The sequence below is a fragment of the Caretta caretta genome, chromosome 27 (genome assembly GCF_965140235.1).
Source record: "Caretta caretta isolate rCarCar2 chromosome 27, rCarCar1.hap1, whole genome shotgun sequence".
Taxonomy (NCBI): Eukaryota; Metazoa; Chordata; order Testudines; family Cheloniidae; genus Caretta; species Caretta caretta.
Genome location: NC_134232.1, coordinates 12,455,153 through 12,478,476, shown reverse-complemented (window position 1 = coordinate 12,478,476; position 23,324 = coordinate 12,455,153). Strand labels below are relative to the sequence as shown.

Genomic DNA, 23,324 nt, shown 5'->3' with positions numbered 1-23,324 from the left:
GTCGGTCCAGGCCATTGTCGGGGAGCCAGGACACCCAGGTCCTGCAGCTGAGGGGATCAAGGGCAGGATCCCTGAACTCAGAGGTGCCAGAGGGAGCTGGTACAGTTGGGGGGCAACATATAGCTCAGCTGGGGGCTGCTTTGGCAGGAAGATCAGGGAGCGGGAGATGGGCGGGGGGGGGGGGGGGGGCTGGGCTGGGAGGAAGGGGCTGCTGAATTGGCCCAAAATATGCGGGTTACAGACCCCATTTAGCCTTAACCCATCCCAGAATTTGACCCGGATCAGAAAGCAGCCCCAGAGCCCTGCTCAGTGCTTCGGCCTCAGACAGGGGTCTGCAAGGATCAGGAGGAACCTTGGCCCTTTGACAGCTTCCCCCCACGCACCTCACGAGAGGCATGCTCTGCATGTGCTCCCTGCAGTGAGCGTCTGCGCCCCCGGGACTACGCAGCGTGCCCCTGACTCTCCAGCCGGGGTCTGCTGTGAGGAGTGGGCTAGTTTTGGGGTAGCAGGGGGAGGACTGTGGGTCAGGATGGAGGGGCATCGGCACAGCTGGGGGGCCTGGAATAGCAGGGGGCAGAGGGGCACCAGCACGCGGGTGGGGGTGCCTGGCTGTTTTCAGTCCCCTCCGGACCCCCTGAGATCGCTTGTGAGCAGAGAGTGTGTGCCCAGGGTGGCTATACCCGAGGCTGACCCTTGGCTCAGGCCAGCCCCCCTCTCTCGCCCGCCCCTTGCACTGGGCTAAATATACCCTGGCAGGTTGCGAATGTTGCACTGTTGGTGAAACATGAGCCCCGGCAGCCCAGCAGAGCCCCCCCTCCGTGCTGCCCACTCGCGCCCAGGCCCAGCCAGCGCCGGCAGCATGGAGACGGCCAGCAAAGGGCACCGGCCCATCTTGGTGAGCGTCCCCCCACCCCAGCCCTTGACAGCTCTCACTCTCTCCGGGGGCCTGGGGTCCCCCTGGCTGCTCCCCAACCCTGACGCTCTCTGGCAGGCTCGCTGCCCTTCATCCCTTCCCTTGTGCCCCCCGCAAACACTTGGGACCCCCCTCAGTATGGGGCCACCCATGTAGCACCCAGCCAGCCCCAATCACAGTGGTTCCAAGGCCAGCTGAGCTGGCAGGGGTTCCTGCACCCCTCCACAATCCCTCCCTCCTGCACCCCCTGCTTCTGCCACCCCCGCAACCTTCTTCTACCCCCTGCTTCCTCCTCGCTCCATTCACAGCCCCCCCCCAAGAGCCTCGCTTCCACCTCAGCCCATGCCCCCCCACCCCCTGCTTCTTTCCCACCCAGAATTCTCCATAACCCCTCTGCCCCACTCTCCCCCCAGATGCCCCTCTGCCCTCCCCTCCACATTCCTGTCCATCCATGATCTCAGTACAGAGAACCCCCCACCCCACCCCGGAGCCAAGGGTCTGGTGGGGGTGTTTCTTCTGGGAGGTTGGGGGCTGAGGCTCCGGGCGGGGGAGGAGCAGGATGCGCCATGGTAGGGGGAGGCACTGGGGGGGATTCCTGGTTGTAGGGAGCAGGCTGGAGTTGTCCCTCCTCCCAATGGGTTGAGAAATGGTTAACTTGGGCATCAGGGAGTGAGAGGCGACGGGGCGCTCTCCCTTCTGGGTCAGTGCTGACCCCAACACCCCAGGGTGGCGCCATGCTCCGGGTGAGGGGCTTAGTAGGAGCCATCCTGCCCATGGAATCAGGGCTGACCCCAGTTCCAGCTGGGCGCTAGGGGGCGCTTTGCTGTTCGAGGGGCTGTCTCTGGAGATGTAAAACCTAGTTCCTGACCACACATGGGGGGGTTCAGACTCCCCCGTTGCCTGTTTGTTGCTGAGCGCTGTTAAACAGCTGCCTCGTTCCACTCCGAGGTGGCTGCATGGCGGTGGGGTGGCAGGGCTTCCAGAGAGCTTGTGAAACACGTTGGGAATCCTGTGCTGTCAAGGTATCCGTGACCCCTCCCGCCCCCATGAATTTGTGCTGATCTCTGTGTTTCTTCTCTGAGGGGGTTCTCTGGTCCCAGACCAGCAACAGACTGTGTGCCGGCTTCACATTTACAAAGGAATTAGTGGGGCGAGGGGGAAGTTCTTGGAGGGCTGGGAGCCAGGAAAGGAAGGGTTGGGGGTCTAGGCCTCAGGAGATCTACGTTCGAATTCCGGCTCTGCCGCTGAATCTCTGCGGGACCTTGGGCCTGAATTTTCAGGGTGCAGCACCCATGCTGGGGGAGGATTTTCCATAGGGCTATGCACTTGGAAATCTGGTCCTGTGGGGGAGGTGCTCTGTGCCTCAGTTTCCCCCACTGGATCCTGACTCACCTCTTGGAGTTCATTAGCATGTGGCAGGTGCTCGAATACTCTGGGTCGAGGGGCTGGAGAAGCAAATAAGGGCCGCTGGGGAAGTCTGGATCCAGACAGTTCTCCCTCCCCCTCTCCCCCGTTCCCATTTGTCTTGGCCCCAAGCACAGCACCCAATGGCACAACCAGGGCTAAGTGCCATCCCTGGCCCCCGATCCAATGCCTTTGCTCCGTGGTACATCCCACTAGCTGCTCGCTTAAACCCCCATGTGCCCAGAAATCCCTCTCAGCTGGGTGGGTTGTTCCCCTCCCCCCCGGGGCAGGGCTCCCTCCCAGCCCCCCAAGCACCCCCTGTTCCACTTTGCAGGGCTTCAGAACAGCGTCTTCATTCTGAAAGGGCTGGCGACCCCCCGCACACGTACCCAGCTGGGCCACATGCCGGCTGCACTCATATCTGACACTTGCTCGGTCACTGAGCCAATTGCGTCCAAGCCCCACGTCATCCGCTCCTGGCTGCCTGTCTCTCCGCTCTGGTCCGAGGCAGGGGAAGCCGGGCAGCCGTGCCTCATGAGCTTGCCTCCCCCAGCCCTGAGCCAGGGCGGATGGTACCTCTGCGAGATCACCCCGAGGGCCTCCCACCCAGCCCACCCTGGGGTGCTGATGCCCACCCCTGAAGCCCTTGATACTCAGCAAAACTGCATTGTGGCTTCCCCTCCTTGCCTGCTGGCCTCGTCTCCCGAAGCCCTCCGCCCCTCTGCCTGGGGTCCCCCCTCCCAGCCGGGCTGCCCCCCTCCCCTGTGCGCCCCCCGCTCACGGCCGGGATGTATCTGTATTGGCTGGACGACTCGGAGGAGGTGAGTACGCTGCTACCTTGGCTTCGAACCCCGTCTGTCTGGGTGAGCTGCCTGGCCAGAGTCGGGGGCCAAAAAGGGGAGACCGGAAGGGGGAGGGTTTGCATGTCTCTGCGGGGAGGTGGTCCCCCCTCCAGCCGGCTCCAGCTGAATCATCTCCACTCCTGACTGAGGTTAGCCCAGGCTTGCAAAGATCCATCCATCCTCACACAGCACAGGCTGCCCCCCTCAGCAGGGGTCCCCCCTGCTCCACGCTGCCTCCCTCTGGGGGGGCTCCTCAGAGGATGCCTCTGTGTTTGATCCAGTGAAACCTGCTGGTGTGTTTAAACCCAGCTGGGACCGAAGGGCACCTGGAACGGCCCTGAGAGGAGGCTGGCACGGTTTGGGAGAGGGGGGATGCTCTGTGGGGCTCTGCAGCAGTCCCTCTGGTTGGCCTGAGCATAGCCCCCTGCCCTCAGCTCCTGGCCCCTTGGGGTCGTTCAGTTATTGGGATTGCGGAGAAAGCAGCAGGTTTGATTTAGATCCCGAACAGTTGAGTGCAGAGCCTGTGATTGAAGGGGAACCCCCATCAGTTCCCCGATCCCCTCTGAGCTGCCAGCCATGGGATGCTGCTCCCCACATTCCTGACACAGCCGGGGAGGTAGATGAACTCACTGTGTGGGATGAGAGCTGACTAATTAGCGCTGATGTTTCTGGGGCCCGGGCAGAGGCAGCTGAGGGCTGCCATCTCTGTCCCCGGGGCCCGGAGACTTGGAAGCGAGCTGGGAACCCCGCTGCAGGACTGGAAGGGGAGGGACCCCAAGAGAACACGGAGTCCCCAAGCCAGTCAGGGAAATGAGTTTGCTAGTCCTCCCCTTCCCCTAGGATCCTGATACCAACCCATTTGGTGATGCAGGGTCATTAGCAGGCAGTCTCTGCTCTGCGGGGAGCTGGGTCAGGATTCAGGGCCTTGGCAGACCTGGGGGGCAGGAATTGGCACAGTGGGGCAGCTGCGGGTCGAGATTGAGGGGAGTTAGGAGAACAGTGCAGGAGGCCTCTCTAAACTGCCCTTCACAGTTAACCCCCCTTCCTTGGATGCCCCGAATTCCTGAACAAACCCGGCCCCTGAGCCCAGTGCCCACGCTCTATTAGTATGACTAGGCGAGGCTGGGGCAGCGCCAAGCCCAATGCCCCATGCAGCAGCTGGGACGCCTTGCACTGATGCCACCCGGAGCCCTCGCCTTCTCTCTGGGCTCTTGCTCCCGCGTTCACTGCCCTGCCAGGGCTCTCCGGTGACTAGGAAGCTCCATTCGTCACAGGCAGGGCCGAGAGCCTGCACACTGTCCTGTCTCCTCTGCACTGATCCCCAGGGGGACGTGCGTCAGGGTCCACCAGAATGCAGGGGCCTGCCCCCACAGAAGACAGATGCCTCCCATCCCCATGTGGACTCTTTGCCTCCTCCCTTCCCTGAGTTCACTGCCAAGATTGGTGCCTCAGTTTCCCCACCAGCATCGGAACCCCCGAAGCAGAGGTGCCGGGTGGGGGCAGAGCACTTTGACTGCTTCGTTAGCAGGCCTCAGCCTGCGGGTAAGCGGCACATGCTGGGGATGTGGGACAGGCCAGGGATCGTAGCCCCACTGGATCAGACAAGATCAGGCCCCTAAGTCTCACTCACCACCCCACTCCTTGTTGGTTCTCCTGCCCCTGCTCCATTTCCTCTCGCTCACAGGCTGCTCCCCATTAAGGATGTGGGTTTCCAGGCCCCTCACCCCAGGGGGACTGTCTGTTTCTAGGTGCCCCCCCTCCCCGCCTGTGGCCCTGTTTCTCTTGCCAGTGCTGGTGCTTTCATGTGGTCTGATGCCACCCCCCCAGCCTGGCACTGCCCTGTCCCATCCCCGCTATCACGTTCCATCCCAGAGCGGTGAGAACAGCTGCACCTTGTTCCCTGCCACTCAGTTTAACCCTCGCCGCACTAGGGGGAACCGAGGCACAGAGAGTCAGCGGCAGGGCCTGGAATGGAACCCAGGAGTCCTGACTCCTGCACCATAGCCACTACATTGGACCCCTCTCCCCTTCCAGAGCTGGCAGAGCCCCAGAGTCCTACAAACCCCTGTGCCCTGCAGGGGCCTAAGGTCCCTTAGGGGCTCGTCTCTCTAGCTCACACCGTGGAGGTTTTACCCCGTGCGCCAGAGGCGGGGGTTGTTACAGCCCGGGATGGGCTGTGCTGGTCAATGGTTTGTTTCTAAAGTGCCCAGAGGCCACGGTGATGGGTCCATAATGAATGACATCCAACCGCCTCTAGCGTGGCGGGCAGCTGGGCCCAATGCCAGGCTGCCTGGCCAGCCCCTGTCCCCGCGGTTTCACAGGGTGATCAGTGCATGGGGAGGTGACAGCACCCCCCTGGGTATCTCCTGCTGCTCTAAATGGACTCACTCGGCTGTGTGGCCAAGGCTCTGCCTCCACGGGGGAGGCTGCAAAGCCCACCCGCCTCTGATGTGGGTGCTTGCTCCTCCAGGGCTCCGCGGATTCCTACACCAGCCGCCCCTCGGACTCAGATGTGTCTCTGGAGGAGGATCGCGAGGCGCTGCGCAAGGAGGCTGAGCGCCAGGCCCTGGCGCAGCTGGAGAAGGCCAAGGTAGGTGCCAGGGCTTGTGCTTGGGGGTGGGTGGGGAGGTTCCTTCACTCCCGTTCTGTCTCTGAATCCTCTTGTGCAGGCTGCAGGGACTACGGGTCCCTTTCTGTACCCAGCCCACAGGGTGGACGCTGATCGAGAGGCTGGGGGGCTACGCAGGGAAACACGGGCTGTCCAGCAGCTTGTGGCTGGCACTTTGCCTTCCCACCTGCTAAGCCAGCGTGGGGGGGGGGTTGGTTCAACTTCTCCGTTCCCAGTTTCGCCTCAGCCCCACCCCCAGCGCCAAGCTGCCCTGGTGCTAGGAGTTCATCCCCCAGCTTTCTGGCCTGGCCCCTTTCCCGTCTGTGACGGATCAGGTTGCATTGCTGTGCGGATGCCCTGAGTCGCCACCCCGTTCCAGAGAGCCCCGCTCTGCAGGGGGAGCCCAGTGCCAGGGAACCCTGGCTGTTCCTTCCCTCCCCTCGCCCCGTGCCCAATGTACTAGCTGTTCTTGCTGCAGCTGGCCCCGGGCCCAGCGCCGCCCGTAAATCCCGCAGTCCTGGGACCACCATCAGCTAATTCATTTGGCTAATCTTGATGAAACGTCTCATTGACCCGGGCTGGGCTCGGGAGAGTGCTGGTGCCAGGAGACTGCCGGCTGGTGCTGCCTCAGCTGGCGGCATCCCAGCCCTTCCATTACACCCCCTCCCAGCCAGCTAGCACCGGCTGCCAAGTGGGGGAAGGGCCCCCCACCTCATCCAGGGACTGCCGCCGCCCTGCCACAGGTGGGTGACAGGGACGCACCCCTGCAGCCATATCCACACGGGGGGTGGGCACGCTCTCTTCCTCTGGTCAGAGGCCCTGGGGGAGGCTATCCCGTGGGTCACCCCACTGTCTGAGCTCGCAGGAGGACACCAGGTCCCCAAATCGCTTCCTGAGGCCCTCTCGGGGCTGGGCACAATCAGGGCTGTGACGTTGACCGCTCTGGGAGGGGAGTGTGGACTAGTGGTTAGAACAACTGGTATTTGGGCGTCAGGACTCCAGGGTTCTATTCCCTGCCTGACCTTGGGCACGTCTCACCTCCCCGCGCCTCAGTTTCCCCTCTGTACAATGAACATCAGGCTTCCCAAGGGCCTGCTGGGACCCTCTGTTCCAGGCTGAGCCTGGGCGGCCCCTTGGTGCTCACCGCTGCCCCTCGTGCTCTTCCCTGGCCTGAGCGCACACCTCTCCCCTGCCCGCAGCCAGGCTCCCTGGGAAGAGGGGAGATGTTGGCCCTGCTCGCTGGCTGCGCAGTCCGGCAGCCATTAGCTAATGAGGCCCCTGTCTCTCCCCGCCCCCCATGGTGCAGTGGGCTCGCACGCTCTGCAGCCGCAGCACCCCCTCGCTCTGCTGCTGGCAGCTGAGGTGTAATGTCCATTGGGAGACGTGCCAGCCCCTCTCCCAGGCAGGGCCAGCCCTTTAGCGCAGCTCTGTGCGTGAGCAGAACCAGGGCACCATGGACAAGGACAAGGCCCTGTAAGGCTCTAGCTACCAGATCGGCATCGCCGGCAGAGCAAAGGCCTCTGTTTATCGCCCGACCAGGCAGGGTTTCTCCATCTCCCCTGGCGCTGGCAGGCCCCTCTATAGGTGGGACAGCTTGGTCGCCCAGGTCCTCTTTTGGGGCAGCCGTTGTGACCAAGAACCACCCTAGTCATTACACACACGCCTCACCCTTCGCACGGCAACACCTCTCTCCTCACGGCCGACCTGGCCTGGCTCTGGACCGGCGGCCTCAAGGCACCAGGCACCATAGCCCAACCCCTGAGCCAGCCAGTCCCCGGAGCCGTTCAGCTCCATCTCACCCATGGCTCTTCTCAGGGCCCTGCTTGTGGCCCCCTCCTGGACTTGGGGGACCTGGGCTGGTCTCCCTGCCTGGCTCGCTGCCCCGTGGGGAATTTATTCTTGGGGTGGGGGTCCACTCCATTTCTTGGGGGAGGGACCCCTTTTCCTTGGTTCCTATGGTGGGGAGAGGAGGGGAGGGGAGGGAGTTGGCTGCGGCTGTTCCGTGTTCCTGGATCAGGGGTGAGAATTTGGCCCCGGATTGCTTACCCCCTTCCTGGCTGGTCTTTGCAGCCGCTAGGTAACAGCGTTCTCTGAAATGCCAGAGCAATGCAGCCTTGTGTCTGAGAGACCCGGGCCCCTCCAGCATCTCTCTCCTCCCTCCCCCGCACCGCTAACCTGTCTCCTGAACAGACCAAGCCGGTGGCATTCGCCGTGAGGACAAATGTGGGCTACAACCCGTCCCCCAACGATGACGTGCCGGTCCAGGGCATGGCCATCTCCTTCGAACCCAAAGACTTCCTGCATATCAAAGAGGTAGGGGCCGGCGCGGGCCCAGGCCCGGCTGAGGCTCTGCGGAGCGCCGCGGCAGGGGGACTGGGGCTCGGCACTGTGTTGCTGGGCGTGGGTTTGGCATGGAGAGGACACGGGCCCAGCACAGCATTGATGGGACAGGCTCGGCGCAGGGTGGGGATGGGCACCATGTCTCAGGCCCTTCTTCTCTCCGTCCTGCAGAAATACAACAACGACTGGTGGATCGGGCGCCTGGTGAAGGAGGGCTGCGAGGTGGGGTTCATCCCCAGCCCAGTCAAGCTGGAGAACATGAGGATGCTGCAGGAGCAGAAGATGAGGCAAAATCGCCTGAGCTCAAGGTGGAGCAGCCAAGCTGAGGGGATAGAGGGGGAATCATGGCTCCTGGCTGCATCCGCGTGCAGCCTGGAGCCCTGGGACCCCCCAGGGCTCGAGAGCAGTGTGTTACGGGTAACTGAGGCAGGCCCAGGTTAGCCCTCTGAGCAAATCCACTCCAGTGAGACTGGGAGTGGGGGGAGGAGGATCAACATCCCCTTCCAGTGGGCTCACTACTGGGCACCTTGGGTCATCATTCCCTTTGCTCAGTGGTAAGCTCCTGCACAAGGGGCCAGGCAGGGGAGAACCAGCTCCAGGATCAGCAGTGACACCAGCTGAGGATGCAAAGGGCCTTCCATCCCCATGCTGCAGGGCAGAACCTGAGTACTGGCTGGGAAGGGGTCAGGAGGAACGTGCAGGAGTAGATGGACTCATTGGTCTGAACTGGCACAGTAGGGAGAATAGCTGGCTAGATAGGCCCTTGATCGGATCTGGTACATCACTGGGTGAGTGGGAGAGCGCTGGACTCTGGCCCCAGTGGTCTGATCCCAGCTGGGGGAGGGGAATAGGAGATACCAGGCTAGATGGGCACATGGCATTGCCCTGGTGCTGTGGTTCCAGATTTAAGTCTCTCACAGAATCTGGGTGTGGAAGCCAATTCCCCCTTGCTCAGAATTTGCCGTGGTGGGGCCCTCGCTTTCCAGACTGGTGTCATCCGTTCCCCCCCACACACTCCTCCCTTTGCCCCCCCCCACCAGCCCAGGAAATTCCCCATCTCCAGGCACTTACTGCTCCTTGCCTTTCTGCTCCACGCAGCAAATCGGGGGACAACTCCAGCTCCAGCCTGGGAGATGTGGTGACGGGGACCCGCAGACCCACCCCGCCTGCCAGTGGTAAGACCACCCCCTCCCTTTGCTGTTTGACAGCGGACAGCCCCCAGCTGGCAAAGTTTACTGGACCACTAAGAGAGACTGATGGAGAGGGGCTGATTCTGGCTGTGGCCTTGGCAATAACAAAAGGGGCTGAAATGCCAGGTCTCTTCCCCCATTATGCCCTGAGACCAGCTAGCGCCCCAGTGTCAGAGAGACAAGGGTGCTGGCCTGGAAGTGCCCAGCTTTCTTCTCAGGAATCCTACCGCAGATCCTGGAATCTCCGTGTCCTCTGCAAACGCAGGCCAGGGCTGAGACACAGGTGCATACACAGCACATGAGCTGGCGGGGAGCACTGGGCTGGGAGTATGGGGCCCGCCGTTCATGCTGGCATGCACATGGAGAGTCTTGCATTTGTATGGATGAACAACAGGGCACAGGCAGAAGGGCGTATACACAGGCATGCTCCAGGTATGCCCACCGGGGCACAGACATCCCCTAGACATGCCCACTTATGCCCACCTCCATGGCATGCAGAGGAAACCTGCTACCAGCTGCCCTGTCACTCTTGCAGATGGGGTACCTGATGGTTCTCCCCCCACTCTGACCCCCTCTCTACGTTGTCTGCAGGGAAGCGACAGGTTTTTCCCCTTCCTCTCATTTTTCTCTTTTGTTTACTGAATCATTTTTTCCTCCTCCCTTTGGTACATTTTTTCATTCTTTTGTTCTTTTCAGCTGTTCCTTTCTTTTTTCTGTTTTACTTTTTCTTCCCTCCCTCCCTCCCTCCCTCCTTTCGTTCATTCGTTCTTTCTTTCTTTTTGTTTTCCCCCTCCCCACAATCTGCCCCCCCAGGTACTCTGGACATGACTAATTTAGCTTATGACCTAGACGCCCTTGACTTAGAGCTGGAGGAGGCCGAGGGCCTGGAGAACCCCCGATCCCCTAAGGCTAGCATCAGCAGTGTCACCACGTCCCCCTCCAACGTCAAGCACATCCCCTTCTTTAAGAAGGTAAAGGAGCCCGGAGTGGGACTCTGCACCCGCCTGCCGCACCCTCGCTCACGCCTGCTGCTAATACCCGTGATTCACCCTGTGTATGGGGCTCGCTGACTTGGTTGGGGAGCTTTGGGTTTTGGGGGCGGAGGGGGGGCAGGAAGGGCCATGGTTTGGACGTGGTCCCATTGTCGTTCAGCCGCTGCTCTTGGTCAGCGCTGTGGGGCACACTATGGGGTAAGAGCATCATCTCACAGGCACCAGGGGACCTATAGCCAGGGCTGGATGTCCCCTTTGCAGGCACTTTTGGGTGTGTTCCCCATCACACCAGGAAACCCCGCCTCCAGCATGGCTTGGAAAGGGGCAGCCCTCGGGGGTGTCCCTTCTCTGGCCTCCCCCCCCATACGTGCACATGAGGCATGAGAATGGTATGTTCCAGTGATCACACACACGGCCCATGAGTTGAGAGCATTTCTGCCAGTTGACACCCTCCCCACATGAAGCATGGGAATGGAGCGGTCCAGTGCTGCCTCGCCCCTGTGAAATGCGGGAGTGGAACATTCCAGCGGTTCCAAAGCCCCCAGCATAAAGCATGGGAGTAGAATGTTCCAGCACTGCTCCTCCCCCATGAGACATGGAGTGGAACGTTCCGGCAGCTCCTCACACCATGTGAAGGCTGAAGCACTGGCCCCCACCCCTCCATGTAAAGCATGGGAATGGAATGTTCCAGTGTTGGCCTCCCCCATGAAACTTTGGAGTGCAAGGTTCTGGTGGTTCTCCAAGCATGGGAATGGAATGTTCCAGTGCTCCCTTTCCCCCCCCCCCCATGAAACTCTGGAGTGGAACATTCTAGCGGTTCTCCAAGCATGGGAATGGAATGTTCCAATGCTGCGCCCCCATGTAAAGCATGGGAGTGGAACGTTCCAGTGCACACTCCCCCTCCCCGCCCCCCCCCCAGGAAACATGGGAGTGGCATCGTCTGTCCCATCCCACCCTACCCCCATTAGATGGTGGGGGGGCGGCTCCCGTCGGGGGCCCATCCCGCTCCCCTGGGGGCAGCGCCCCTGTGGCCTGGAGGTTGCTGCTTGCTGAGCAGCCCGGGGGCTGCTCTAGAGTACACGGGTAGGGGCTGCAGCAGGGTGTTTCCAGGACATTCCTCACCAAGGGGTCCCCAGTGAGCCACAGAGCTGGGGATCAGTCAGGGGGGTGGTATTCTGTGCAGGGCCAGGGGGGCAGCCTGGGGGCAAGGGCCTGTGAGCCAAGGGGGCAGGGGAGGAGGGCATTGCTGCTGCCAAGCAGGGAGGGTGTTTGCAGTGCCAGAGTGTGTGGATTGAAGAGGGCGGGTGTGAAGTGGGGAGCAGGGCCAGCGCAGGGGGGAGCTGCGTAGCACCTGGGGGACACCCGGGGGAGCCAAGCCATCCCCCCAATGTGGCCACACACCCTCCCTTAGATCCTCCTCCCTCCCTGATTCCACCTGCAGCCTGAGCCAGGTTTCAGAGCCCCCTCCCCTGCCTGTCCCCATTTCCCACACACTGCCGGCTACAGAAACCTCCCCGCTGCCGCTGCGTGTCTGCTGGCGTGACCTGTCAATAACACGCATGCCTTGTTTGTCTTCTCTCGCCTGCCCCCTCCCCTGCCCCATTAATGGTGATCACTGGACATAGCCAAGCAGAAGCAGAAATCGGTGAGTAAAAGGGCTTTACTTGACCTGCCTGTAAAGGGTGGGGGCGGGCCTGGGCCCCCAAAATGATCCTTCCCCACCCGGCTTCTCCACCAGCGGTGATGGGCCGTGTGAGTGTACCAGAGCCAACAGCCTGGGTGTTCCCATGCCACCAGCTCCCCTCTCCCAGGACCCAGTGCCACCACCCGCACTGGGCCATGAAGGTACGAAGGCAGAACCTCCCAGCTCTCAAGCCAAGGGAGCATCAGCATGAGCTGGGTAGCCTGAACCCAAGAAGATGCCAGCTCTTCCCCCACCCTGCAGGGCACTTGGGTTTTGCAGTGCCCCCGTGGGGGTTGGGCCCCCTGCTCCAATGACTCCCGCTGGGTACATGTCACACCTTGTCTTTTGCCCTCTCCGGCAGGCAGAGCATGTGCCGCCCTATGACGTGGTGCCCTCCATGCGGCCGATCATTCTTGTGGGGCCGTCCTTGAAGGGGTACGAGGTGAGCCCGGGGCGGGTGCATGGAGTGGGGGGGGGCAGGCTGGGGAGGTGGCATTTTCAGCAGCTTCCCGGGGAGCAGGTGACCCTTGATCTCATTCCCCCTGTTTCACCCATCCCCATCTGTCTGTCCATCCATTCGCTCGGCCATTCCCTCTTCCCCTCCCCTTCCGTCTGACCGACACCCCCCCCCCCCCGCCCCGTCTTGCCCCATTCCACCTCTGCATCTGCCCACGTCCTCCTCTCTCCATCTCCTCCGGGACCCATCTGCTCTGTCTCCTGAGGGCCTGTGCCAGGGGGAGCCAGTGACATCTGATCTCTGAAATCACTGCCCACCCCTCCGATGTCCATTGCTCTCTCTTTTTCTAACCCCCACGCAGTCACACCTTGATGCGGTGAATCCCGACTCCCCCTCCCTCCTGCCCCCCAGGTGCCTGACTCCATCGTCACCCTCTCTCCCCAGGTGACGGACATGATGCAGAAAGCCCTCTTCGATTTCCTGAAGCATCGCTTCGATGGCAGGTGCGGGGGCTCCTCAGACAGATGCTGCCAAACACTCCCCCACAACCCTCCCCACTGTGGCCCTTTTTGGTCACCAGGGAAATGGTGTTTTACTCAAAATCCCAGTTTCTGGGAGTCGCCCCATGCAAGCGCCTGGACACCACGGTGACAGGCTCCTTAGGGTCTGACCGAGAGAGATCCCAGCAGGTCAGCCGCACGCTCTCGCTCCAGCCTGATGCAGGACACTCTCTCTCTCCCTCCGCCCGTCCCTAGCCCTCTCCATCGGAGGATCTCCAAGCACTCTGTAAGCATGAGAGCCCAGGAGTCTGGTGCTCTGGCCTTGCGTCCCCTTGCTGGGCAGGCAGCAATGAGCAGCGCAGATGGGGGGGTTCCCCATATGGGGATTCTGCTGCCAAGGTGCTGGGGTTCACACCCTGACTTCTGCCCCCGGGGCTCCTTTGGGGTACTGTTGCCTGACCCTGGTGGGGTGGGCGCCCTGCTGGGGGCCACAGCAAAGGTCGGGGGCCCCCCCTCCCGCCTTCACGCTCTCTTCCTCTCTCCGTCCCTCTCAGAATCTCCATCACACGGGTGACGGCCGATATCGCCCTGGCCAAGCGCTCCGTGCTGAACAACCCCACCAAGCATACCATCATCGAGCGCTCCAGCACCCGCTCCAGCCTGGGTGAGGCCATGGTGGGGGGGAAGGAGAAGCTGTGGATTTAACCCTTTCCTACGTCCCAGCCCCGCTTGGTTATTCCAGGCCTCTTTGTTTTTTGGCTGCCTCTCACTTAGACTGACTGCTGGGCTTTGGAGGTTGAACCCTTTCAAGCCTGCCTGGCTTGGATCTGTATCCACTGGGAGCTGCCCTGGCTTCCTGCATCCTCCCTTCCCTCACCCCCAGCTGGCCCTGGAATGCCCACCATGCCCCGGGGCATCCCTTCCCCTCACCCTGTCTGGAAGGGCTCTCCGGGCCCATGCTCCCTTCCTCACCCGCTCCTGGGCAGGGCCTGGTGGCTTGCTTTGCTCTCACCTGCTCGTGCTAGATGGAAAGAGAGGCCCTGGGGTGAGGCTCCTGCCCCGAGGGATGCTTGGCCACACCAGGCAGGGAGCCCCAAGTGCATGCTGGGTTGCGACGTGCCTTGACTCCCACTCAACAGGTCCAGGGCGTGTTTTCAGGTCCCCTGGGCACTGGTGCTGTCGTGTAGTGGGGTGACTAACAGGGCTGCTGACCGCCCTGGGCTGGGCTGGGGCGGGGCCTGACGCACTGACTCCTGGGATGATCATTTCAATTCACTCCTTTTTTCCCTCCCCTTTTTTCTTTCTCCCCCCACCCCTTCCCTCCGCGCTGCTTCCTTCCTCCCTTGCTCCTGGTACAGATGTCCTGGGTATGTAACCTTTAACCTCTTGGAGACCTGTCCAGACCGCTCCCTACCGTGCTGCCTAACCCCGTGGGATCCACAGCGTGCCAGGGGCCGACGTGTAACCTCCTGCTCCTACTGCCATATGGACTCAGGGTCACTCCAGCAGGGGCCACGAGGCGGGCAGCAGAGCAAGATAGCTGCCCCGCCGATGCCCCCTGGCTCAGATCTACAATGAGCTGCTCCGTGTGTGGGGCCGGAGTCAGCCAGGGCAGGAATCCCCTCCCCAGGGATCTGTCCCACACCCGGCCTGATATGAGGCCTCAGGATTGAAGATGAGCTCAGGACACTCGTCCCAGATCCCAGTGTCCCCAGGGTCCAGGCACGTGGGGATCTGGGTTTTGCTTTGTCCCCTGCTTGGCGCAAAGTGGTGTGTGTGTCCCTTCCCCACTCTACCGTGCCCCCAGCTCCAGACCCTGCCCCGCCTCGTGGCTTGGTGCTGGATGATCTCTGGTCCATACTGGCGGTGCACCCACCCAGGGCAGCGTTACACGTTGGGCACGCGCCAGGCGTGGGCTCCGCCGAGCGATCCCACTGCCCAGTGTGCAGCACGGCATGAAGGTACCTGGCGTTGGGGACCCAGGAGACACGTCCCTCCCGCCTCGGGGAGGAGACGGAGCTGCAGTGAAACCCATGTGTCTCGTGTGTGTCTGGGGGGAGGGGAGGGGGAACTGTCTTTGGGATGCAGAGACCCCAGTGTATGGCCTCTCCCTGTGGCTTTCCGCAAAGCTGTTCCCCCACATATACTCTCCATATCTCCCCCTTTTCCTCCACACAAGGTCTGCCCCCTTACTATACCTTGCTTCCCCTGTTGCTATCCCCTCTGACATCTCCCCCACCCACAACGTATTGTGCCAGGACCCTCCCCACCTGGCCCCTTCCCCCCAACCCCTATCCAGGCTCTGCCCCCCCCCCCGCCCCGGTCTCTCACTGTCTCTCTACTCCTGGTCCCCCACCTGGTCCTTGCTCCCCCATCTCTGAAGGTTTCTCTGCCTCTGCCCCCCGCTCCCACTCCATCCCCTCCCCACAGTCTTTTACTGTCTCTCTACCCCTTGCCCCCCATCTATCACGGTCTTTCTGCCCCTTCCCCCTCCCCCCCAGTCCATGCCCTCCCCACAGTCTCTCACTATCTCTCTGCTCTGACAGCTGAGGTGCAGAGCGAGATCGAGCGGATTTTCGAGCTGGCCCGGACGCTTCAGCTTGTGGCCCTGGATGCCGACACCATCAACCACCCGGCCCAGCTGGCCAAGACCTCGCTGGCCCCCATCATCGTTTACATCAAGATCACCTCCCCCAAGGTCAGTGCATTGGACCCTGCAGAGGGATGGCCCAGCTCTTGTGTTGCTGCCTGGGGACTCACTGCCCAGTCCTCCCATGCTGGTCAGAGCAAAGTGGTGGTGGGGGAGGGATAGCTCACAAGTGCAACGAGTTGTAGGGTCTCAGCCTTGTCCTCTGAGGGACATTTCTCCACATTCAATGCAGAGTGTTTGCTTAAGAGAGGCCCAGGGCTGGGCTGGCGGGGGGCTGCGGGTAGGGACTGAGGGGCATCAACAGAGATGGGGGTTGGGGAAGCCAGCATCTTAAAGGGGCAGAGTTTGTAGCTTTCCTGCCTGAGCTCTGGGCTCAGACCCTGGCCCGAGCCGCAATGATACTTCATTCGCCCTGAGTCAGACCCCACCGTGCCCAGCCCCTCTCCTCGGGACTGGAGAGGAACAGAGAGTGGGGGACACCCCAGGGGGATCCCTTCCCCTGTGCTCACACCCCCCCCCCCCGCCGCCTCCCCCTGCAGGTGCTCCAGAGGCTGGTCAAGTCCCGGGGGAAGTCCCAGGCCAAGCACCTGAATGTGCAGATGGTGGCGTCGGATAAGCTGGCACAGTGCCCTCCAGTGAGTACCTGCCCCACAGCCTCGCCCCCAGTTCGCCTTGCCCCACAACTGCCCCATGCCCCCAGCTCAGCCAGTGAGTACCCACCCCACAGCCTGTCCCGCCCCCCACGCCCTCTGCTTGCCACACCACTGCCCCACACCCCCAGCTTGGCAGAATACCTGCCCCGCCCCAGTGCCCCATTCTCGCAGCCTGGGCCAAGTCCCCCGCAGTGAATATCTGCCCCACAACGTGCCCTGATCGGCCTATACCCCCATTACCTCTCACTGCTAGCTTGACCAAGTACCCTTCTTTGCCCTGCCCCTCCCCACTCCCCCAGCTTGGCCGAGGCCCCGTCTTCTGCCCCGCCCACTGCCCCTCCCCACTCCCCCAGCTTGGCCGAGGCCCCTCCCCACACCCCCAGCTGGACCACCTCACACCCCTCTCTCTCATTGCAGGAAATGTTTGACATCATCCTGGACGAGAACCAATTGGAAGACGCCTGCGAGCACCTGGCTGAGTACCTGGAAGCCTATTGGAAGGCCACGCACCCGCCCAGCAGCAACCCGCCCAATCCCCTCCTGAACCGCACCATGGCGACCGCCGCCCTGGCCGCCAGCCCCGCCCCCGTCTCCAACCTCCAGGTACAGGTGCTCACCTCCCTCAAGCGCAACCTGGGCTTCTGGGGCGGGAAGGGCAGCCTGGAGCAGGGGCTGAGCGCCCAGCCCAGGGTGGAGGAGCACGTGCTGTAGCTTTAAGAGGAGGAGGAGGTGGTGCCTTCAATGAACATGGAGGAAGAAATCTTCATGGGAAACCCCGGCTGATTCCCCGCACCCCTGCCTCTGCTGCTGCCCCCCCATCCCGCTGCCCTGCGCATGGAGGGACTCCCTCTGCCTGCCCAGCATCGTTCGAAGGCTCAGGAACTGGGGGCATCGCGTCCATGGGGGGAACCTGGAAGGATCTGCCCCCCCCGGCAGCGGTGCCTGAGCCTTGTAGCTGCATCACAGGGAGCTGGGCTTTGCCCAGGAAGTGCCATACAGCCATCTGCTCCTCTCCCCCCCCCCGGGCTTCTGCGTAAAGGCTGCCCCCTCTGGAGAGCTAGGTCGAGCCCATCAGCCGGCTCTAGCTCAGGATCCTGTTTGCACGGGGCTCCTTCCAGTCACCCCTCTAGCGGGGGGACCCTTGGCCCTGCTGGGCTCTGCCTCCGGCGCAGTGCATTCTGGGGTTCCCACAGCACCGTTCTCAGAGTGGGAGCAAAGGCCGCTGAGTGATTTCCGAACACGAGGCTCTGCAGTGCAGGATGGGGCTGTGAGGCGGGGGAGTGCTGGGGCAAGGGGGTGACTCCCTATCCACATCAGAGGGCAGCACCAGTGCAGCCAGACCTGCGCCAGAAACCCCGGCACGGCTGTCGTGCAGTGCTAGGCGTCCTCTCGGCTTGTCGTACCACCATCCCCACTAGTGTAGGTGGGAGCCATTAGCGAGGAAGCGTCTCACAATTTCCTCACCCTGGCTAGGAAGTTGGACTCCTTCTCCCATCTCCTCCCTTTCGCTGTCCCCCACCCCCAAGGCATCCCAACTCCTGCCTGCAGGCTGCCCCTGGTCTCTGAGAGCACCGAGCTCACAGGCCTCTGTTCAGGGCACCCTGACACACCATGTCTGTGCCCGCTCCTCGGGATCCAGCCTGCCTGGCCCCTCTGTCCGCTCCCCACTGCTGCCTTAGTGAGTGGCTGGTTCCCCCTGGGCACCACCCCATAAGTGCGAGTGGAGGTTCTCCAGCTGCCGGGGAACCTGCCCCAAGTTGTGCCCCGCCCTGGTCAGGTGGGCGGGGCGGTCAGGGCATGTTTGTGTCGTGGTGTCTGTCATTTGTAATGCTCGTTGGATAGCTGAAGAGCTGCGGCTCATGGCCTTCTCCTCATTTGGGCAGGCAGGAGCCGGGCGTGCTTCTCTCATTCACCACCCTGCCAGCGCCCCTCAATCCAGCCCACAGCCCACCTCTATGCCAGTCCAGGGCTCCCCATACACCGCCCTGCCAGCGTCCCTCATTCCTGCCCCCCAGTGCCCCTCAATTCCACTCACAGCCCCCCCCCCCCGCCGCTATTCCAGTCCAGGGCTCCCCATTCTCCACCCTGCCAGTGCCCCTCAATCCCCCCCACAGCCCCCCACTATGCCAGTCCAGGGCTCCCCATACATTGCCCACCAGTGCCCCTCAATCCCGCCCACAGCCCTCCCCCGCCCCCCCAGCTGCTATTCCAGTCCAGGGCCTCTCCCGCACACAGCTCTGCAGTTGCTGCTCAGTCCTGACCCTCATCCCTCACATCCCAGCCCTGAACCCCACCTGAGCAAACCATCCCACATACTCAGTGTTACAGGTATAACCTCCCCCAGGGGCTGGGCTGGGACCCCATAGTTTCATCTCCCCTGTGGCCCAGACTGGGATTGGGGGCCTGGGCTCAGCAGCCCAGAGGCTGCTCTCGCTGTGCTGACGATATAGGTGTCTATTAATCGGTACTGAGCTGCCAGTGTCACCCCCTGGTGGCCAGACTAACTCTGCCTTGTCTTCTCCCGTTTGCATGGTTTGTCGCTACTTCTCCTAACCAGAGACCCTACCTAGTGCATGGGGAGCAGACGCGTGAGGGGGAGCGCGCCAGCCTGCACGACTACCCGGGGGAGCTGGTCAACCGCGGCCAGGGGCGGCCAGGCCAGCAGCACGCCCGCCTGGCCAACCGCGGCCTGTCCCGCCAGGACACCTTCGACTCGGAGACCCAGGGCAGCCGCGACTCTGCCTACACCGAGCCGGGCGACTCCTGCATGGACATGGAGACAGACCCCTACGAGGAGCCCGAGCCCCGCGGTGGCACGCCCAGTGCCTACCCCCGGGGCCTGGGCCGCCTCCACCAGCGCCAGGGCTCCTGGGACGAGGCCGAGCCCGACCACCAGAACCACAACCGGCAGCTGCGGGGCCGGAGCAAAGGGCGCGATCGCTACTGCCCCAGTGAGGAGGAGGCCATGAGCCGGAACAAGAATGACCTGGAGGGCTGGGGGCGGGACGTTTACATCCGCTAGGGGGTGGGGCATCTGGCTGCTAGGGGCCCTGGGGGGTGGGGCTTCGGTCAGCTAGGGGCCCCTGGGATGGGGTGTTATCTACTGGGGGGGCAGGGTTCAGTGTGTCCTGTGGGGGAATCTTTCTCCTCAAGGAGCCTCTGAGCATAGCGCTCCCCTGTGAGGCTGGTGTGGTTCATGCCCCCTAGCAGGGTTGGCCTGAGATTGTATGATGCTCCCCCCCCCCCACCTCCATGGGGATCCCTTGCCAGCAGTGCCAGGGGGGCCCTCTGCCAGTGGTGCCCCCCACTCAGCCCCCAGAGGGGCCCTTCTCATCTCCCATAAGATAGTGAAGATTCACCCCCACCTTAAACCCCTCCTGGCCTCAGGGGACCCCGGGGGTGAAGGGCAGCCCAGTGTTTCTCGGGCTTTCCCCGCCCCCAAAGCTGACCAAACTGGGACCCAGCTTGCTCCCCCCTGTCTGCCCCACTCACGTGCAGACGTGTGGTGTGGGGCACCGTGCCCTGAGGCAGGGCACCTTCTCCCCCCATTCCACCCCGGGGAGGAAAGCATGCTCAACCCTGGTATGTAACCGATCAGCCACCTCCTCCTCGCTCCCTGCCCTGGTTCTGCTCCCCGCTCACCCCCCCATCCCATTGTATTTCCATGGTGCTCTCTATGACCCAGCCGCCAGGGGAGTGGGACGGCCGGCGCCCCCCAATCGCTGGAGAGAGCCCGTCTCCGGCACCCGGGGTCCCTGCCCAGCGCCAAGGAAGCTCCTCTGCGGTCCAGTGCCTACAACAGAACCCAGCCTCTTGACCACCCGGCAGCTCCCCCAGCTCGATTTCGCCTGCCAAGACGGAGCGGGTTGGGGAGGGGGTGATGCATGCGTGTGGGGTGTGCACTGGGGCCTGCCGTGAGTGCACCCCTGCCTGCAGAGCCGCATGTGAGTGCTGTGTGGGGTTACCTGGGCACCCTAAGCCTGAACTGGGCTGGGAGGGGCGGGTTAACACCCTGCTCTCTGAGGGCAAAGCAGCCCCTAGGCTGAAATGCCCCCCACTCCCCGAGGGGGGGGAAGGGTTGGAGGGGGCGGCATCTCCCAGCTGGCTTGGGAGGGGAGGTGTTAACAGCTTCTTGAGGCTCAGCTCTGGCCTGCCCTGTTCTCTTGCGCCCACTTCTGGGGTGGGAACCAGTGCTCATGGGCCTGCCTGTTGGGGCCCTTCGCTTCTGGGGTATTTTTATCCCAGCCGGAGCCCAGCCCCTATCCAAAGGCCCAGGCCCTTCCCTGCCGTCCCCTCTGGGGCTCTCTTCCCCCCCAGGGCCTGGGATGGTGGAAGCTGGGAGGAGGGTGGGGTGAAAGGGATCTGGATGGATCAAACCCAGACCTCTGACTTTCTGGGCAGAGCTGCTTCCCCCCGCCCCCACCCCTTACCTGGTGCCAAAACCTGGGCTGACATGAAATGCCCATGGCTGCCCAGCGCCCCTCCCCTCCCCTGTGCAGTGTCTTGCGTCCCTGTGGCTGTCTGGTGTGTGTTCAGTCCTGTCTTGTCCGGCCATGGTGTGTCCGTGTGTGTGTGAGCACGTGTCTGTCCATCCCCCCGTTCCCTCCCCCCCACCCCCCCAGTGCCAAGCTGGGACCCGGGCAGGGCCTGGCTCTGCATAGCGCCTCTTGGATGTGAGTTCCCTGGCGCTCTGCCCATCAGACACCGCCCCCCCCATCACATGCGCGCCTGGAGGGGCCTGCGCCAGCCTCCCCAGCCTGCACGGTGGCTGTGGATCCAAACCCCCCCCCCCCCCCCCACCTGAAGGGAATGTTAAGCTTTGCTCTTAGTCAGTAAGGGTTGGGGGCAACGCCCCCCCCCATTGGGGTATCACTGGAAGCTTCACCAGGGGAGCCCTGGGAGGCACTGCCTTAGACCAGACCCATGGGCCTCCCAGTCCCACATCTGGCATTCGCTGTAAACCCTGATTGTGCAGCACCATCCTGGTTTCAGTGGCCTCTTGAGGTTGATTGGCAGCTGTCTGTGATTCCTGCAGTGCCATCTAGTGGTTAGAACAGGGGCCTGGGGTGCCTCAGGTCCACACCCAGCTCTGCCATTTTGTCAGGTCACACTCCTTTTTTGTGCCTCAGTTTCCCCTTTCTGTAAACCGGGGGGGATAAGAAGCGAACCTCCACTAAGCACTAAGAAATCCGCACGCTCTAGCCACATCAACGTGTTGTCGATACTGCACTTCATGGCTCTCTGTGCTACTGCTCATAGCTTCATGGTGGTAGCAGGCCTAGGACTCAGCACACAGGCCTCTACCAGTTGAACTACAGGAGAATCTCCTTTGGCAGTATGGGGCCTATGATACACTATTGAACCCAGGAGAGGGTGGCGGGGAGGAGGTGTCTGTGAAATGGACACAGCCCGAATGTGAGCAAAGCCACTTGAAAGCAATGAACCGTCCTGTATTTATGTCATTTAACAAACTATTTTAAAAGCAAATATTTTATTTATTTATTATCGTTCATTCGGGGAGGGGGTAACATTCTCCCATTCGCTTGATTCTTTGTAATAAATATTTCATTGAGACCTCTAAAGATGCTGCTGTGATGGGGCGTGTGGGAAGAACACTAGAGCCATGTGCTTGTGAGTTTTTAATGCCAGATGAGTCCCCTTCCACCCTTATCAGTTGGCTACCTCTGCAGTTGAGTCCATTTTAGATTGTTTTTTCTTTTAAAGTGACAGATCAGCCATGCACCGTTTGTCTCCTCCATCCCCTGTCGTATAATTTGATTCTTCTGCTGTGAAAGCTCCAAAGACCCGCCCCATTACAGTGGAAGTGGAACTATTTTGTATAATCAGCCTGCGCTCTTGTTGTGTGCAGCTCACACTGGCCCTTGGTGGTTCTGCAGGGAAGTGTCTGGGAAGCTGCATTTCTGGCCATTCCTGAGCTTTTGGGGACAAGTGATCAACTGTTTTAATTGCTTTTCCTCAGCCCCACTTGCATCATTTTTCAGGCATAGGGAATCAGGACTCCTGGGTTCTACTTCTCCCACTGGGGGGGCCCTAAAGTCTAATGATGAGCATGTGGGAGTGGGACTTAGGACTCCTGGGTTCTATACCCAACCCTTCTGTGTTTGACTTTGGCCCAGAGCCTCAAAGGTTCTCAGATAGCCATGAAGTGAAGGTTTTGAGGCTCTGGGCCTTTGCGACCTATGTCAGGAAGCACGAGATGATACTTCCGGTGCCAGTGTGTGGGTGTGTCTGCAGTGGCCGTGAATTTTCAAACATCTGTTTGCCCCTTTCCTCTATCCAAGCCGGAAATGGAAACAAAACTGCACCTGTTCTGGCCCACCTATTGCCCCACAGTTGAGAAACTTAAAGGGACCGTGACACAGTTGGTGGGAGAAAAATTTGCCCTTCCCTTTTGTTCCTCTATTTAATGGCAAATGCCATTCTTCCCTTTCACCCCTTTCTGTTAAGGAAATGGTATTGCCCAGCCAGAGCACTACAGTGCGTGTAGGGGCGCATGGTTATGTTCGTGTTTGGGCCCCTGGGAGCATTGGCCAACGTGTGTTCTCTCTGGGGAGGTGAGGGTTAACGTAGACTTAGCGGTGTGTCCCTGCCACCTGCCGGCTGTCATGGGTCACAACACTCCAACCCAGGCTACTACTCCGCTGTCCTGGGCACTTCTGGTTGCAAATGGCATCTACGTCCTTCGCTGCTGAAATGCAGCTGCCTCTGGGGTGTGCTGTGCTGTCTATGCATGAGGACATTGGAAAGAACGCCAGGGGATCTTTAAATCATTGCACGCAGTCACAATCTCAGGTACACGTCTCATCTGAAAGATGGCGTGGTGCTTCAGAGAGATGGTTGGGGCTGTTTTTCAGCCTACTTGGGCTCCTGAAGCATTCGTTAAACTTTGTTGCACTTTGAAAATTGGACAGCACCCTGGACTGGACTCAGGAGACCTGGGTTCTCTCCTCAACTCTGCCATTGGCCTGCTGACTGACCTTGGTCAAGTCACTTCACTTCTCTGTGCCTCAGTTTCCTCATCTGTAGCATGCGGCTAATGATCCTGACCGGTGTTGGAAAGCAGTTGGGGG

At 61.5% G+C, this 23,324-nt stretch overlaps 1 protein-coding gene across 4 annotated transcripts in view; it reads left to right on the top strand.

Annotated features, from left to right (window-relative positions):
* CACNB1 (calcium voltage-gated channel auxiliary subunit beta 1) overlaps window positions 1-21,815 on the top strand; it is a 32,056-nt gene extending 10,241 nt beyond the window's left edge. For 2 of the 4 annotated variants that reach the window (XM_075123562.1, XM_048830472.2), the window contains exons 3-14: window positions 5,630-5,749; window positions 7,958-8,080; window positions 8,279-8,415; window positions 9,206-9,282; window positions 11,915-11,934; window positions 12,335-12,415; window positions 12,875-12,933; window positions 13,485-13,594; window positions 15,477-15,628; window positions 16,120-16,215; window positions 16,651-16,836; window positions 18,791-21,815. In XM_075123562.1, the coding sequence (XP_074979663.1) occupies window positions 5,630-5,749; window positions 7,958-8,080; window positions 8,279-8,415; window positions 9,206-9,282; window positions 11,915-11,934; window positions 12,335-12,415; window positions 12,875-12,933; window positions 13,485-13,594; window positions 15,477-15,628; window positions 16,120-16,215; window positions 16,651-16,836; window positions 18,791-19,255 (1,626 nt within the window). In that variant the 3' untranslated portion in view covers window positions 19,256-21,815. Of the gene's footprint in view, window positions 1-5,629; window positions 5,750-7,957; window positions 8,081-8,278; window positions 8,416-9,205; window positions 9,283-10,110; window positions 10,269-11,914; window positions 11,935-12,334; window positions 12,416-12,874; window positions 12,934-13,484; window positions 13,595-15,476; window positions 15,629-16,119; window positions 16,216-16,650; window positions 16,960-18,790 lie in introns of those variants that run through there. The other 2 variants (XM_075123563.1, XM_075123564.1) reach the window with 2 other exon arrangements.
* Window positions 21,816-23,324: the final 1,509 nt, after the last annotated feature.